Source organism: Penicillium diatomitis (genome assembly GCF_028827545.1).
Source record: "Penicillium diatomitis strain IBT 30728 chromosome Unknown utg000005l_segment0_segment0, whole genome shotgun sequence".
NCBI lineage: Eukaryota > Fungi > Ascomycota > Eurotiomycetes > Eurotiales > Aspergillaceae > Penicillium > Penicillium diatomitis.
Window position 1 is genome coordinate 446,212 of NW_026623177.1, and position 14,443 is coordinate 460,654.

The window sequence follows — 14,443 nt, forward strand, 5'->3', positions numbered from 1 at the left end:
CGGCAATGGAATCGCTGGATGTACTCAGTAAATGTTGTAGGGCGGGCAACGTCCAAGAAGCACGCAGTCGTGGGTTGCTGAGACTCGATCTCCGCAATGCACGCCAACCCGCATTGGGATCCCGGCACATGACATCATCCAGTAAGATGCCGTTCAAACCACCCGCCGAACGCCCGAGCTCCAACGTCAACCTGAGCTCTTCGAATCTACACTGCAATTCAACAACAACCGCAACGACAACAACCACCTCCTCTTCTCACACAAGGTATCCACGAGCTATCAACCTGAGCAGCCTCAAAACTACCGCCACGATGTTCCGCTTCGTACGTAATCCTCATGCCATCCCCCGTCGAACTCAACCACCCGTCCAAATCCCATCCATCCTGCGCGCAATCAAGCGGAATACAAAACCTCTTTCTCTCTCTCTCTCCAACACACCTCCCTCCTTCCCCACGACATAAACCAACTTTGAAAAATTTTGTTTTCTCAAACACTCTGACTCATTTCCTCTAATCCAGAGCAAAACCCTCGACCCAATTACCCTCTTTCACTCACCCTCCCTCGCCCCTTCCACCCGCGTCCTCAACATCCTCAAACAAGCCTCCATCACCGCGTCCGAAACCGCCACCGAAGACCAAGCCTCCGACCACTCCGCCCACGCGGCCCAGCAGCGCGGCGACTTTGAGCTCGAAGTCACCACCGCCCCGCCGACCACGGACCAGTTGCGCAGTATCCTGGACTACATCAGTCCCGTGGGTGCCGCGGGGCCGGGCTCGGAGGGAAAGGGAAAGGCGAGTTACGGGGTGGGTGAGTTGATCAAGGGGGCGAGGGACGCCGAGGATGCGATCAAGAAGTTTAAGGAGGATCAGGGGGCTTTTGTTAGGCCTGTGGTAGGTTGATGCGCCGCCTTTTTGTCTTTCTCTCTTCCTCTCCGTGCCTCTCCGTTTCTCTCTGACTCAATTGACTGGTGAATTGATCGGTTGAATGCTGTTTTGGAGTTGAAGAGAGACACCTCATGAATGATGGGGCTGAGATTTTCACATGCTGACGAGGACCGGGTACGCTTCTAGACGGTCGACTGGGTGAACGGACGGGCAGTCATTGGAGACAACGAGTCGGAGATCCTGCGCATGGTCCGACAACTTCCCGAGAACTAGATTCGCGAGCATTTCACGTGTCGAGTCGTGTTCCGGCGCAATTCTTCACATCCAACGACATTGTACGAGACTGCGTGTGTGGATATGGGCGCATGTACAACTATATTGCTATATTGAAAAAAAAAAAAAAAAAAAAAAAAAAACCAGGAAACAGGTAGAGCACGCGAAGAACCGCGGCCGTGGAAATCTTGTTCTTTTTTCATGTACTATTGCAGAATGAACTTATATACAATCCGATCCCATCGATACATCATCCCTCATCTCTCGAGCAGATTACAGACAAGTCCAGATTCCATGAGCCGAGCCTGCTGACTATCAAGAATCGGATATCGATATTCATATATTTCATTGACGGGCAAGAGGTAATCATACAAAAATGGTCTGGCAACGCTAGACACGAACACGTTTGCACAGAAGAAGGGCATGGAGAGAAAAAAAACTAGGGTTAAGAAGAATGCAGAAGCAAAAAGTCAAAGACGGAAGAAAAAAAAAAAAAGGGGGAGTGAGGGGAAACCAACAATATCAAGTCGAAGACAGTCGAGCCGTCAAGTATGGAACAATCTCCATCTCCGACTTGACGAAGAGCCCAACCGGAAAAAGAAACAGCAAAGGTTGGGTAAACCTGCTGGGATGGAATTGGCACACGATTTCCACACAGGGCAGAAAAGGGACATGAAAGAACATGCGTGGGCAAAAATCACAAACGCGATGCCAAAATAAGAGAATTGTGCCATTAAAAACTCATGCGCGGAATGGTAATCCTACATGGACGATTCTCAGAACCAAGATCCAGCTTGGCGACAAGACGAAACATATCCAGGATGACAAGGGAAACGAGGAAGGGGAAGGGAAAAAATGAGAAGGAAAAGGGGCAGTCGAGGCATGCTTGTCGAAACCAGCTGAAGATGAATAAAACGACCGCATCACAGCCACCAAAAAAAACATGAGAAGGAGAAAGAGAAAAAGCAGGGCCTAGAATATGGTGCCAAAGGTTCCATCTGTGGCAATCGGTTTACGAGGCGAGCTGCGACCGGCGCCGTCAACGGCGGGTTTGCGATGTCTGTAATGAAAGAAGAACACAAGAAAAAAAAAGTCAGTCTTGAAAAAAAAATCCAACAAGCTCAGCTCCAAACCCGCTTCTTCCAGCATCCACGGATAGCAGGCGGAGAAAACGGGGATTGCACAGCTTACCGGAATGTAAATCCAACAAACAAGCCCTTATTCATCTTCTCGTCTCGCTCGGCCATTTCCTCCAAAGCTCGCTGCTTGTCGTGCACTTCCTTGTACTTGGCCATGTCGGCGTCGTTGCTAAAATCGTCAAAGTAACCGGCATCCGTCTCGGAATCCAGTTCGGGGACAAACGGCGCTCGTTGTTCTCGCAGCCGGGTAAAGTCGACCTCGGCAAAGTAGTCGTGCGCATGGATTTCCTGGATGTTTTTGAACCGAGTGTCCTTGGAGGCAACCAACGTAGTGATTAAATCCCAGGTCCGCCGTGACAGGAAATAGTTTGGATCCTCATACACAGGCTTCCGAAGAACTTTCTGCCATCGTTTCAGGTTCTGCCAGGTTTCGTCGACCGTAGCGCCGGCAAAGGGAGGATAACCTGCCAAGGCCTCGAAGAGCATGCAGCCCAGACTCCAGTAGTCGACCGTGAAATCGTACTCTTCTCCCTTCAACACCTCGGGCGCCATGTAATCCGGGGATCCCACAATCGACTTGGCATAATTGACTTCACGCTCCCGCAGTGATCGATACCCCTGACGACGCTCGGCCATGGTTCGCTGTTCCATGGGTCGACCAAAAGGAACCGGGGTATTGCCGACTTCTTCCAGTTTGACCCGCATCGACTCGATCTTCCCGGGGCTCAGCATGCCGGCGGCCAGACCAAAATCGGTCAATTTGACATGGCCGGTAGAATCGATCAAAAAGTTTTCGGGCTTGAGGTCGCGATGAATGTAGCCCAGCTGATGCAATGCATCGACACAGCTGAACATCTCAGCAATGTAGAATCGGGCATGGCGGTTGTGCAAGACTCCTGTGTTGTTGAGCAGGGTGCGGAAATCGCCACCGGGCACGTACTCCATGGCCAAGTAGATCTGATCGTCGTCTTGAAAGGCGTACAACAATCGTACCAGCCACTCGCTCTTGGCCGCCGTTAAGATATCGCGTTCGGTCAGAATATGTCGAATTTCATCCAGCTTGAATAACAGTCGCTTGCTCATGACCTTGAGGGCGCAGACCTCGCGGGTATCCTTCTTCTGGGCCAGGTAGACCTGTCCATATCCACCTTGACCGACCTGTGTGAGAATCTGGAAGTCATGTTGGCGCAGTCGAGTGCGCCGCTTACGCAGATGAGCGCGTTCACGACCGAGGTACTTCAACAATGCGGGCTGGTACTCTTCGTCGGAGGTCGCCGGGGGTTCGGGGTATGCGGACTTGAACTGTGCGTGTCGCGTTTGCCGATTATGCACGTAGCTGAGGAGATCGAAGTAATGATCGAGGAAATCTGTTCGCAAATTAGCAAATTGTTTGTCAACGAGCAGCCTACGCTGGGAGGCGAGGCCTTCAAGCTCCCCAGGCGATGGATCGTCTGCAGTCCATCACCCTTGACGACCTGTCTCTCGCCCCTCCTGTCGTCATGATGGCACGTACATAGTTGAGTCACATTGACCAGTCGCTTCACGCGCGGCTGTTGCAACTTTTCCATTTCCTCGGGAGTCAGCCCGCGCAGCTGCACCTGGCGCCGGGAGGTATCCGCATCGCGCTGCTGGTAGGGCTCATGGCGCGATAGGGCGGCCGCGGTCGGCTTGGACCCGAGGTCTTTGGGCAGTCGCGTACTGGTCGGTGGCGTGTTTTCCTTATTAGCCCGACTGCGACTGGGACTGGAGGGTCGCTGGTGGATGACGCTCTCGTTGAAGCTGTCGAGGTGACTCTTATCGGGCGTAAACATGGGATGGTTCAGATGATTATGGGTAGCTTTGTTGGGCGAGGTTGGTGTCAATTTGAGCGCCTTGTCAAAGACATTGGGCAGGTCCAGGGATCCTGGCGGAGGTCTGGATTTGCTCGGACTGCCCTGGGGGGTTTGTGTTGGACTGGTGAAGCCATGTTCGGCGGGGGTGGAGGGGCGGTCGAAGGACTCGCCGCGGGTATGCAACAGCGGCGGCGGGTTGGGCAGCCGAAGGCCCAGACGTTCGGAGTCGGCGACGACGTCGACAGCCATGATGCGAACACGTCTGGGAGGGAACCGATGGAATCAGAGGGTTTGCGCTCAGGCGTCAGACTGGACTGTGAACGGTGCAACCCTTCAGTTGGAGGGGGAAGGTGGGAGGGGGAGAAATCTGGGAGTTGGATGAGTTGACTCGTGGAGGGAAGTCGAGTGTATTGATGCGAGAAAGAAGGAGAAGAAGAAGAAGCAGAAGACAGGCAGGCGAGGAAGGCAGAGAGCCGCAGGGTCAGCGTCAGTGTCAGGATTGGTGGGAGGGTTGAGGATGGAAGGGTGCAGACAGCAGAGAGAATTATTGAAAAGTGTCAAGGTGCGCAAGGTGTGTCGAAATCCAGGCGCATCGACAGCTCCTCCAGCAGTCTGGTACTCTGGTGTCGCGCACGGGTCGGGCCAGTTGGCAAAGCAGCTGCAAGTTTGGACGATGAGGAAAATCCCCGTCGCGGTGAGGCCGCCCTCTTTTGTTTTTGGTTTTTGGTCTTTCTTTTTTTGGGGGTTTTTTTTTCTTTGGCTTGATTTGTTTTTATCTTGATTCTCTACTTTATTTTAACTCAATATGGTTTGAGGGACTCTTCGTCTTGACGTTCTGATTTCTCTCGGCACATTCATGGTGATTCCTTCTCTTTGCGTCCTTCCTGCGACCCTGGCCCATCCCTTGAATCAGAATGAGGAAATTTGTATTGATCGGCTTCTTCTCCGCATTTATCTATTTCCCCCTCGAGCGAACAAAAAGACAGGAAGTGATGACCGGACAACCGGACAACCACCTCGAGCCCTGGCAGCTCGATCGGTCTTACACTCACGCATACTCCCAGAGTTCCTCGGCTTTCGCATTCCCAGACACTCTTTGAGAATGGAGACAGTAGAGTAGTCAATTCAATAAAGTCAATCCACGTCGAATGATGAGAGACGGATGCTGATCCACGACTCGGGCCTCTTGGCAAAGTCGAGTGCCTTGGGAGTGGAGGGAGATTGATTGGCTTCAGCGTGGACGCAGGTCATTTCGGGCTGGGCTGAGAAAAGGTGGATCCGCAACGGGGCTGAGAAGAGAGTCAGTCATGTCGGGATGATAAAAGGAGCATACTGACAGACTCTCACACACGCTCTCTCTCCCTCTCTATCTTTGTCGACGGTGAATGGCATCCACGAGCATCTGGTTTCATTTCGAGAGTCCGGTGTCTCTGAGAACTCATTCACGCTGCGATCATCAAGTGGAAGCTGGAGACCCATGGAAGTGATGATGTTGATCCTCGTTCCTGACGCATCGAGCAGCGCAGAGACGAGATGGTTTAGTAGTCATGGTCCACCAGCCACGCGGGAGGAAGTGTATGAGAGAGTTTGAAGAGAATGTTAAACAGGTGAGATGGAGCGATTGGGTGGAACAAGATGGCGTAGACGAGACTACTGTATGTACTATGTAGTATTAGTCCTGTGCCATGGCGATAATCAAAGCAAGTACGATTGCCATACAGGGTCACGACTCATGGGGATCAAGGCCGAGAGCATGAGAATGTCTTTGTCGTGCGCCATCAGCCCCGAGTCGACGATTGTATGTTGCAACTCTGCACTCGCAGCTGGCCCGTTCTTTGTCTCGTGTCAGTCATGTGATGGACGACCACTCGGTCGCTTGACAAGTCGTCTGTTTCTGGCACGTGTCAACGGATCTTGAGTACAATCAAAGCACTATTTACTATTTCGTATATCCTACTACTGTATAACTACATACTCCTGTTCTCGTGTTGATGACACAGACTTCACTTTTTGTCTGCTTCGGCACTACATCATGACTACATCGCTGCTCTCACTCATCTCGCCAGGTTCGGCCGAGCGTTTCACACTTCCCCGGTGTGCCTGGCCAGACCATCCGACTCCAACCCTTGTGATCATCATCGTCTTCGGGTGGCAGGTCTGGTAGATTGAATGGGGTCAGGTTCCCGTACTTTGATTTGTCTGAGAAGAGTTTCCATTTCATTGTTATTATTACCTCGTGAACCTTCCCTGGTCGATCCGCTCCACCGCGATCGAAGCGGATCCGGAGGGATTGGTGGTCGGGCATTCACTGCCCTGGCGGACTTGCTGGTCCACTCGGGACTCGGTTGTCTCGCCGCGACGCCAGGTACTGCTAGCTTGCTAAGTGCTCATTTACCTCGTCTGTCTCGAAGAGGAAACTTCATCTCAGATCCAGAGAAGGGAGGATGGACAGCAGTAATAATATGAAGGAGCGAGAGCAGCACCAGAGGTGGATCGGTGGATGGCTGGATGCCGTGGATGGTACTCTTACAGTATGACAAAAAATAAATAAAAAAAGATGAAAATAAACAAGCCATGCAAGTTCTCTCTCGTGGGAACCACTCACAGAGAGACCGCAGCGGATAATCCTCCGATCTTCGATGATCACATCCCGTATTGATCCTCCCCGAGTCTCATCGCCTTGCCTCATTTGTCCCTCGCTTGAGCCTCTTCTCGGAATCAGTGCCTGAATTCCCACCATCATGAAATTATTGGACCCCAATCTCCCATGCGCGGCAAAGAAATCAAGTTCAAGAAAATCCTTGACAGATCGAGGCACGCCGCGCGCCTCGAGTCCCCGCGATAGTCTTTCCCCTCCTCATCCGCAAAATCTCGATGTTGCTGGGGCAACACTGCGGTCCCCCACGTCACTCGGCGGTACTCCCTTCTTAGTTCTTGGTCTTACTAGATAGTGACGCTCTTGATCTTTTCTCCTCGCGCATTTGATCCATGACCAACTCCCCCTGCACGCGTGCCTGCATCTCGGGATCTAGATCAGAACCTTGTTTTTCCCTTGCATATCAGGCAAGTATCTTCAAAGCACAAACGCGAGGCATACTTCTCCGTACCAGAATAGTGAGTGATCGCGACCGAGTCCTCCTACCTCTCAATTCCCCACACTCCAACCCAAGAGACGAGAAGAGAAGAGTAGAAACTAGAATCAAGAAATTCTCCGGCAATACAAGCACGCCTACGGTCGTACCTCGACAAATCACGTTTCTCGAACCAACTACTGTATCAACTTGATCCATGCTCCTCTTCATCTCCGACCAATCCACCGGGCCCTGGGGCCCTGATCCCTGCCGCAATCAATTTGAGTTTGGATCGATGGGAGCTGAACCTGGCGTCGTCCAGACTCTGCACTTCCCAGAAATCTTGCTCGGCTACTGTACTACTGTACTTGCTAGGACCTAGTACATAGTTAATGGCTACTGGTCAGTGGCCCACTGGCCAGTGGAGACTGCTCATCCACGTCTTGTTCCCGTCTTCCTCAATCCGAAAACAACCCTTAGGTTAGACAAGGATGAGCTCCAGTAAGCCCTGGTTTGTACGACATGGGGTGGGTCTGGTCGATATCTGTTTCAAGCTCAGATCGAAGGATAGGATCTGTACTCTTTGTCCGGCACCCAACAGCCTCCATCACCCGAGATAGACTGATGGACTGAGATGCACCTCGAAACTCGAGTCCCATCACATCATCTAATGATCAACTAGTCGCAACGGGAATGCTTGTCACCAAGCGGGTCGCAACCAAGGCTCGAAGGAAAATTGAAGAAACAAACGGCAATTGACGGGATCAATACCACGGGAAACACTCGAAGAGCTTTCCTTTTGGAAAAAGACTCTTTCCCGGTTCGAGTTCAATCTGACTTTTAAACGGTCGGATGCTGTTTCCGGTGGCTCTGTGCAATAGCTAGGTGGGTTCTGGATGGAGAACGACTCCATCGTGTCGTCATGACCTGGCCGTTGCCATTGCACACGACTGTACACGATGAGATTTTGCTATTTTCCTCGCTCTCGATGGACTATATCGGTAAAATGACACGGCATGCAGACCCCGCCTCGGCCACAATAAATTGTGAGTCTCGAGCTGTACGATTCGGGGGGCGGGGGGGGGGGGGGGGGGGGGTTTTAGCCGCGTGGACTCGCCTCAAGCAGTTGCACGTGAGGAGGTGCAGCTAGGTAGGGACGCATCCTATCAGTTAGTTTGTTAATAGCTACCAGACCTTTGCACCGCGCGTGGCTAGCCTGAACCCACTGCTCTGAGCACTCCGGGGCTGGATCAACTATCAAGTCTCTGGATCTTATCTGATCTTCCCAATGCCGCTCATCAACGATGCGCTTGACGACAACGCTGAATCCGTTTGATCTTGAAAGTGACTTTGTTACTTACGAACTCACTTGCTAGGTCATGAGTGGAGAACATTACACAGTGTCTATTACTCTTGTCTACTGACTAGGAGCCATTACTCGATCTATGCGCTGATGCTACCCTTTAGTAAGGTGAAGCTTGTATACCATGCCACAGGTCTAGTACAAGCTACAGTAGGAAGCCGGTTTTTGTGTCGTGCTGCTTTCCCACGTGGTTTCAGCCAGTTCTTAGGGAGGGCCGACCACCAGGGATTCTGCTGTTCTGCGAGCTTGCCCTCAACCAAGAGTAGTTCAGTGGGTAGACTAGATGATACGGACTAATCTTGCCTCTTTTTCTTTGGAAGCGATTCCACGCAAGGCTGCCTCCCTAGATTTTGCATATTGTCGTCGTGGGAAGCTGTGAATCTTTGACTCAGTCGCTGAGGTCATCTGGGTTGAATAGGGATGTATTGTATCACGCGATAGGTCGCACGGCGTTAGACATTAAACCGGTATCAGAAGACACATATTCTACGACGGCTTTATCAATTATTGATGCGATTAGTATGGATCGATGAAGCTGCTAGATGGATGAAATTGGAAGATGGTTATATTTGCGTTGACCCCTTACGATGAGATGATAGGCAGCAGGCAAGAACTCTGAAACCATGGATGTAAATAGGTGTATGTACATGCACACATACCTTATCTCGCATCAGTCTTCTTGAACGAGCCTAGAACACTTGTCGTGTAAGTGTTATAAGGCTGCTCGCATGGCAGCGACTATAATAGTGAGTGCTCTTGCGTATAAGACTAAACCAGTATCCGGACTTGGCTGTATATCTGCTAGAAAGTGCGAAAATGTAGGGAAATGCTATAGTCAGTATTTCAAACAATGACTTCATTACGGACTCAGGTTTATTGCAAATTTAATAAGCAAAGTTCTTCCCTGTTCTTGAATTTAAGCTAGAACGTAGACTAGCTATGGTATAATCGGCGATAAGGAAATGTTTTGTTTTTGAACATAGGATGATAGGACTCCCAACTCCATGTATAAGCACAACGCAGGCAATGGTCCAATTTTTGAGTATTGATACCTTGCGTCGGCTTGACCGCAAGGAATACAAAGTTGGAGTTTTTTTCCCTCCTTCCATTGTATGATATTCGATTGTCGATAGCACACAAGCCACAACTCTGGAGGTGATCATGGGGCTTACCTATGTGAGGCCGGTACTACCTATACAACGTATGTATCACAACCGTCCATAATTATGTTGGAACTCTGTTCCCTGTCAAGACTGCCACTTGCAGCTGTAACTTTCGTTAATATCTCCCAGCCAGATCATCTTTACACATACACGGTGGTTGATGACCAATATCTCATGGCTAAGGAGTAGCTAGAGATCTGGAGCCTACGCGGAACTACTCGACAGTCTTTAACTAAAGTCGGTGGCGTGGAAAGGTAATTGCGGAAAAGTAGTGGTGAATCCTGCACCTGAATTGAAACACCCAAAGACCTGGGAAATAACCTAGAATGACGGATAGGAATCAGGAAGGGCTATTTCTTAAGATGACTTCGTAGTGAAGGTCACTTCTCTGTGGACTTGAGTTAGTAAGGTCCAAAACCAGACCTACGACAGAGACGCTGATTACTGTAACTGGTGCGTCAATGATGTAATGTTAATGGTGAGCTATAGTAATTGAAACTCACAGACTGCATTCGACAGATCGATCGACCCAGTTGATCTGGTTTTCGAGGTACTTCTATCTCAAAATAATACTCGACACATGCAGGTTTATGGCCCCGGCCCCTCACATGAAGCCACCCTGCCACAAAACCTCATTGCCTACAGTCCAACTCACTGGCTGAACGGGAGTTTTCATGCAGGCCTGTGAGAAATTATCGTCCTCACATGGGCGAGAATTTGATGGAAAAATAACCACGAGTAAATTTGGATGTACATACTGGAAAAAATGGAACAGTGGACTTCTAGCGAAACAAGAATCCGTGGACACAGTATGAGCACCTAAATAGTGCCGATTCTATCTTCCTAATCACTTCACATTGTCCTTTTCATTCACACGTGGAACATTTCAGGCACCCCGTCCATTCTTAAATCAGACTCATACTGTCATTGTCAGGATGACCGTGGCCAAGGCCGAAACGGCGTCGAGCCTCTTCGACATCCGGGGGTGCGGTATAAGGATGCTTTCGCCAATGACCCTCTTCTCTGCAAATCTATCAAGCGTGTCCCTGCTCAACTGCCTCAACACAGTAGTACACTTGATCTACGCTACGTAATTGGCAAGCCTGTCTTTGATATTCTTGCCCGTGCAGGTCATACCGTCCATGGGTTGATGCCTCTGCCAAAATGGCTCGTCTGGGTGCCTCCCAGGTTTCCCGCGGAGTCTTCCAGCAAGCTGATATGAGACAGTTTCGGCCCCAATAGAGTGAAGATGGATTAAAATACGGCGCAAGTTCAATCCCAATCGATTTGCTTCCCGCTAGAGCCATTGACAACATAGCCACCGCGCCGTGGGTGCTCGGCTGCGCTGCAGACGTCGAGAAAAGCATTACCTGACTTGCACGTGCACCCCGCTCGCGCATTACTTCGATCCAAGATGCTCCCGACATTGAGCCTGTTCAACTGATCACCTGCGTAGCGAGATCCTTGCCCGTCAGCCATCAGAGACACCATCAGAGATGGATTCTCAGCGTGTCGCGTAAAGCGCTTGTTGAACAGGACTTCAGCAAGGTGTCTCTTTTGAGCAGATTGGAGCCGGCTTTCACGTCCCCGGAAGAGATCCGGCTGCTCGCTGTGCCATCGCAGCCGATTTTCTGCTTGATGGCATTGCGATCACCCCCAGAATGAAGAAATGAAGGTCATTCTTGCTGATAGACTCCAACTTCGATTCCAGGGACAAGAGAATGCATTTGGATCTGTCTGGCGGTGGTTCTGGCCACTCGCCCGAAGTAACTTAGACTGAAGGGATGCTCCAATTGCTGATTCACTAAAAAGTTCCGTCGCAAACATCATTGTCAGTCACTGGCAGTCTTCAGGAAAGGCAACTTGTAGCCTGTCAGAGAACAAATACGATGGTTTCGTTTTTCCATTAACTTGGGGCTGCTTTGTGCCAATTCTTCATTAGAGAATGTTAAATCTCAGGGTAGTGCATTAGGAGACCGTTCAACGTGGTAGTAGCATACAAAGAATAGAGCCCATGATCCGTTGGGTCGAGATCCCCCTTGTCGCGTGCCTGAAATTATTAAGCGGAGGCAATCCTCCCGCCCGGAGTTGGTCCGCTGGATCACGGGATGAGATCACTTCCCCACTGACCTGACTGTTCCGACGAGCTGCCGTTTAGGATCCCATGCAGAGCCATACATGGTGCATGCAGCTCGTGTGGGGAAGTTAAGTTCTTTGCTTCAACTGCCAGATAACTACTAGGAGTCGAGCCTCAGAAGTGGCGATGCTTCTTCGACCTCCTCTCTCTCAATATCAATGCCACCCTCAACGGGCTCGTCCTCCGCTGCAAAAGTGCCAGGTCGGCGAAGCCGTGCCCCTGCTGCTTGCGTATTTTGCCGAAGCAAAAAGGTGATATTACTAGTCTATGGGTGATCGGTGACCTCTGCTGATGCCGATTTAGTTGAAATGTGACGCGCAGAAACCTCAATGTGGGAATTGCCGAGCAAAAGGCATCGACTGCGAGCAAATGAACAGTCGACATAAGCCAAGGTTTGTCGTGTATACTCCAGCTAGGATTCCAGTGTGGACAATTTCGATCTAAGGTGCTGTAATCAGACCCACCAATCGACGAATCTCACAGCTGGAGCAAGAAAATGCAACTCTGCGTCAAAAGTTTATTGAGGGGCAAAGAAGCGCTGAAGCCGAAGGAAGACTTGCTTCATCAGCTCCTGGTGTGTCAAACTCCCCTTCTCTGCTCCAGAGTCAGGCAGAAAGCTCTTCACCAAATAATGCAGTCTCATCTGCTGGGGTAATCGTTTCAACTCCAAATGGAGCCCTTTCCCGCACGGAGGTGCCTGAAGGTGCCAAAAACAGTCACGGCCTGTCGTTGTACCATGGGCCCACCAGTATAGTCTACGATGACACTATTCAATCCACAGTCGAAGACGACGGAACCAATCCCATCCAGCCGACCACAGATGTCGAATACGTTCGTAACATGCTGTTCGCTCAGACAGCGAGGCAAAGTTCGTGCTCAATATTCAAAGCTCACAACGGCTTCTATATGTTTTCAACTAATTCAACTTTTCTCTCAGGACAATTTGAGCCTCTCAACCTGGCCTATGGGAAACTTGACTTTGACGGTCTTGATCCAGACCTGGGCATGCATCTCTTGACAATCTATTGGAGCCGCCAGCTATACACGGCTCAAATTATCTACCGGCCACTGTTCATGCGTGACATGGCCTGCGGTGGTCCCTACTTCTCAAAGCTTCTCCTCAATGCCATCATGTTCACTGTTTCGAAACACTGCTCACGGCCGGAATTGCGTTCTGACCCCGACGATGTTACCACGGCTGGCTGGAGGTTCCGTCAACGATTTACCGAGCTTCTTCGAGATTCCTTCGACAAGAGCGAGATTGCCACGATCCAAGCTCTATTGATCATGTCGAACTCATTATTTTCACGGTGTGACGAGCGCAGTTTGTCTTGGCTGTATGCCGGCAATGCATTCAACATGATTATTGACCTTGGTCTTCATGTACTTCCTTCTTCGAACCAGACTACTGCAGAAGAGCTTGAGTTGAGGAAACGCGTCCTTTGGGGCGCTTATAGTAAGTCGAAGCCATTGTCCCCACTTTGCTTTTTTGGCTGTTTTTGTTTTGACTCTCTCTCTCTCTCTCTCCAGCAATTGACAAGATCCAGTGTCTGCTCCAAGGTAGACCGCCACTGCTGCGGCATGTGAATTTCAAGGTTTCGCTTGAATTCCTGGATGAGTACGATGAGTTGGATGCGTTCAAAAGCCTGACATACAGCGCGACGAGCCGGGAGAGAGTGATTCCCTCATTCAACGTATCTTTATTGACAAAACTGTGTCAATTGTCTATCATCTCGGAGCGGGTCCTCTGTGAGCTTTATTCCGAGACTCGGCCTGGAGACCGAGGTCGCAATCCAAGACTGTTCACTGAGATAAGTACAAATTTAGAGGGCTGGCGTTCAAGTCTTCCCCGGCAGCTCGACTACCTCTCTTTTCCTCACGAGGCTGTTCTTCTCCCGCAGGCTTTCTGTCTCTTGTGAGTCTTTTTTCGATCCCCAAAAACATAGTATTGACCTTCCTTCCTGACTACTGGCAGAGCGCTTTCGAATGCTCTTATGATACTTTCACAGCGGCCGCTTTTCACAAGCGCTTCACAAGTGACAACTCACGATTCATCTGCGGCATACGAGGCCGTCAGCAAGTGCACAACTGCAGCCAACCAAATTGTTCAGATCCTGCGCGATTATTCTCAACATTTCTCCATCACCTCAGCTCCTTACATGCTCTCGTATGCAACCTATATCGGTGCCACTATTCATGTCCGAATCGCCGCACAGAAGGGACACGACTCGACATCTTTTAATTGCTTGCTGGTCTGTCGCAGCGTTCTCCAAGAACACGTACGACTCTACGCCGCTGCTGCTAAAGCAATGGCCAATCTGGATAAGCTGATAGCCCACCATGGCGTCAAAATTACTGGCGATGGCCTGGCCGAGGCTCTTGGGATGAAGAATACGAGTCAATATCAAGTGCGAGAACACATGAGTGGTCCCGAGCTGCCGAGCACACTTTTTCAGAGCACTCAAATTGGTTCCCCGCAATTGAATTGTGGACTTTCGGATCTGGATCTCGAGGCTATTGCTCAAAGCTTCCGGCTTGATTCTGAACTACACTATCTGATGCATCCTGTCGGCATATAAAG

The 14,443-nt window shown here is 50.4% G+C and overlaps 3 protein-coding genes across 3 annotated transcripts; 2 read left to right on the forward strand and 1 right to left on the reverse strand.

The window, feature by feature from the left end:
- Nucleotides 1-311: 311 nt before the first annotated feature.
- N7539_004806 (uncharacterized protein) lies at nt 312-1,157 on the forward strand (the record flags this gene model as incomplete). The annotated part of the gene is made up of 3 exons (XM_056934408.1): nt 312-323; nt 519-890; nt 1,071-1,157. 3 exons carry the CDS (start codon nt 312-314, stop codon nt 1,155-1,157), a joined length of 471 nt encoding a protein of 156 aa, XP_056789602.1.
- A 972-nt stretch (nt 1,158-2,129) lies between these two features.
- N7539_004807 (putative serine/threonine protein kinase) lies at nt 2,130-4,377 on the reverse strand (the record flags this gene model as incomplete). Its single annotated transcript, XM_056934409.1, has 3 exons — nt 2,130-2,217; nt 2,349-3,663; nt 3,810-4,377. The coding sequence occupies 3 exons, from the start codon at nt 4,375-4,377 to the stop codon at nt 2,130-2,132; spliced, it is 1,971 nt and encodes a 656-aa protein (XP_056789603.1).
- Nucleotides 4,378-12,231: 7,854 nt separating this feature from the next.
- Nucleotides 12,232-14,441, forward strand: N7539_004808 (fungal specific transcription factor domain-containing protein; the record flags this gene model as incomplete). The annotated part of the gene is made up of 5 exons (XM_056934410.1): nt 12,232-12,254; nt 12,321-12,730; nt 12,800-13,318; nt 13,393-13,777; nt 13,838-14,441. The coding sequence occupies 5 exons, from the start codon at nt 12,232-12,234 to the stop codon at nt 14,439-14,441; spliced, it is 1,941 nt and encodes a 646-aa protein (XP_056789604.1).
- Nucleotides 14,442-14,443: the final 2 nt, after the last annotated feature.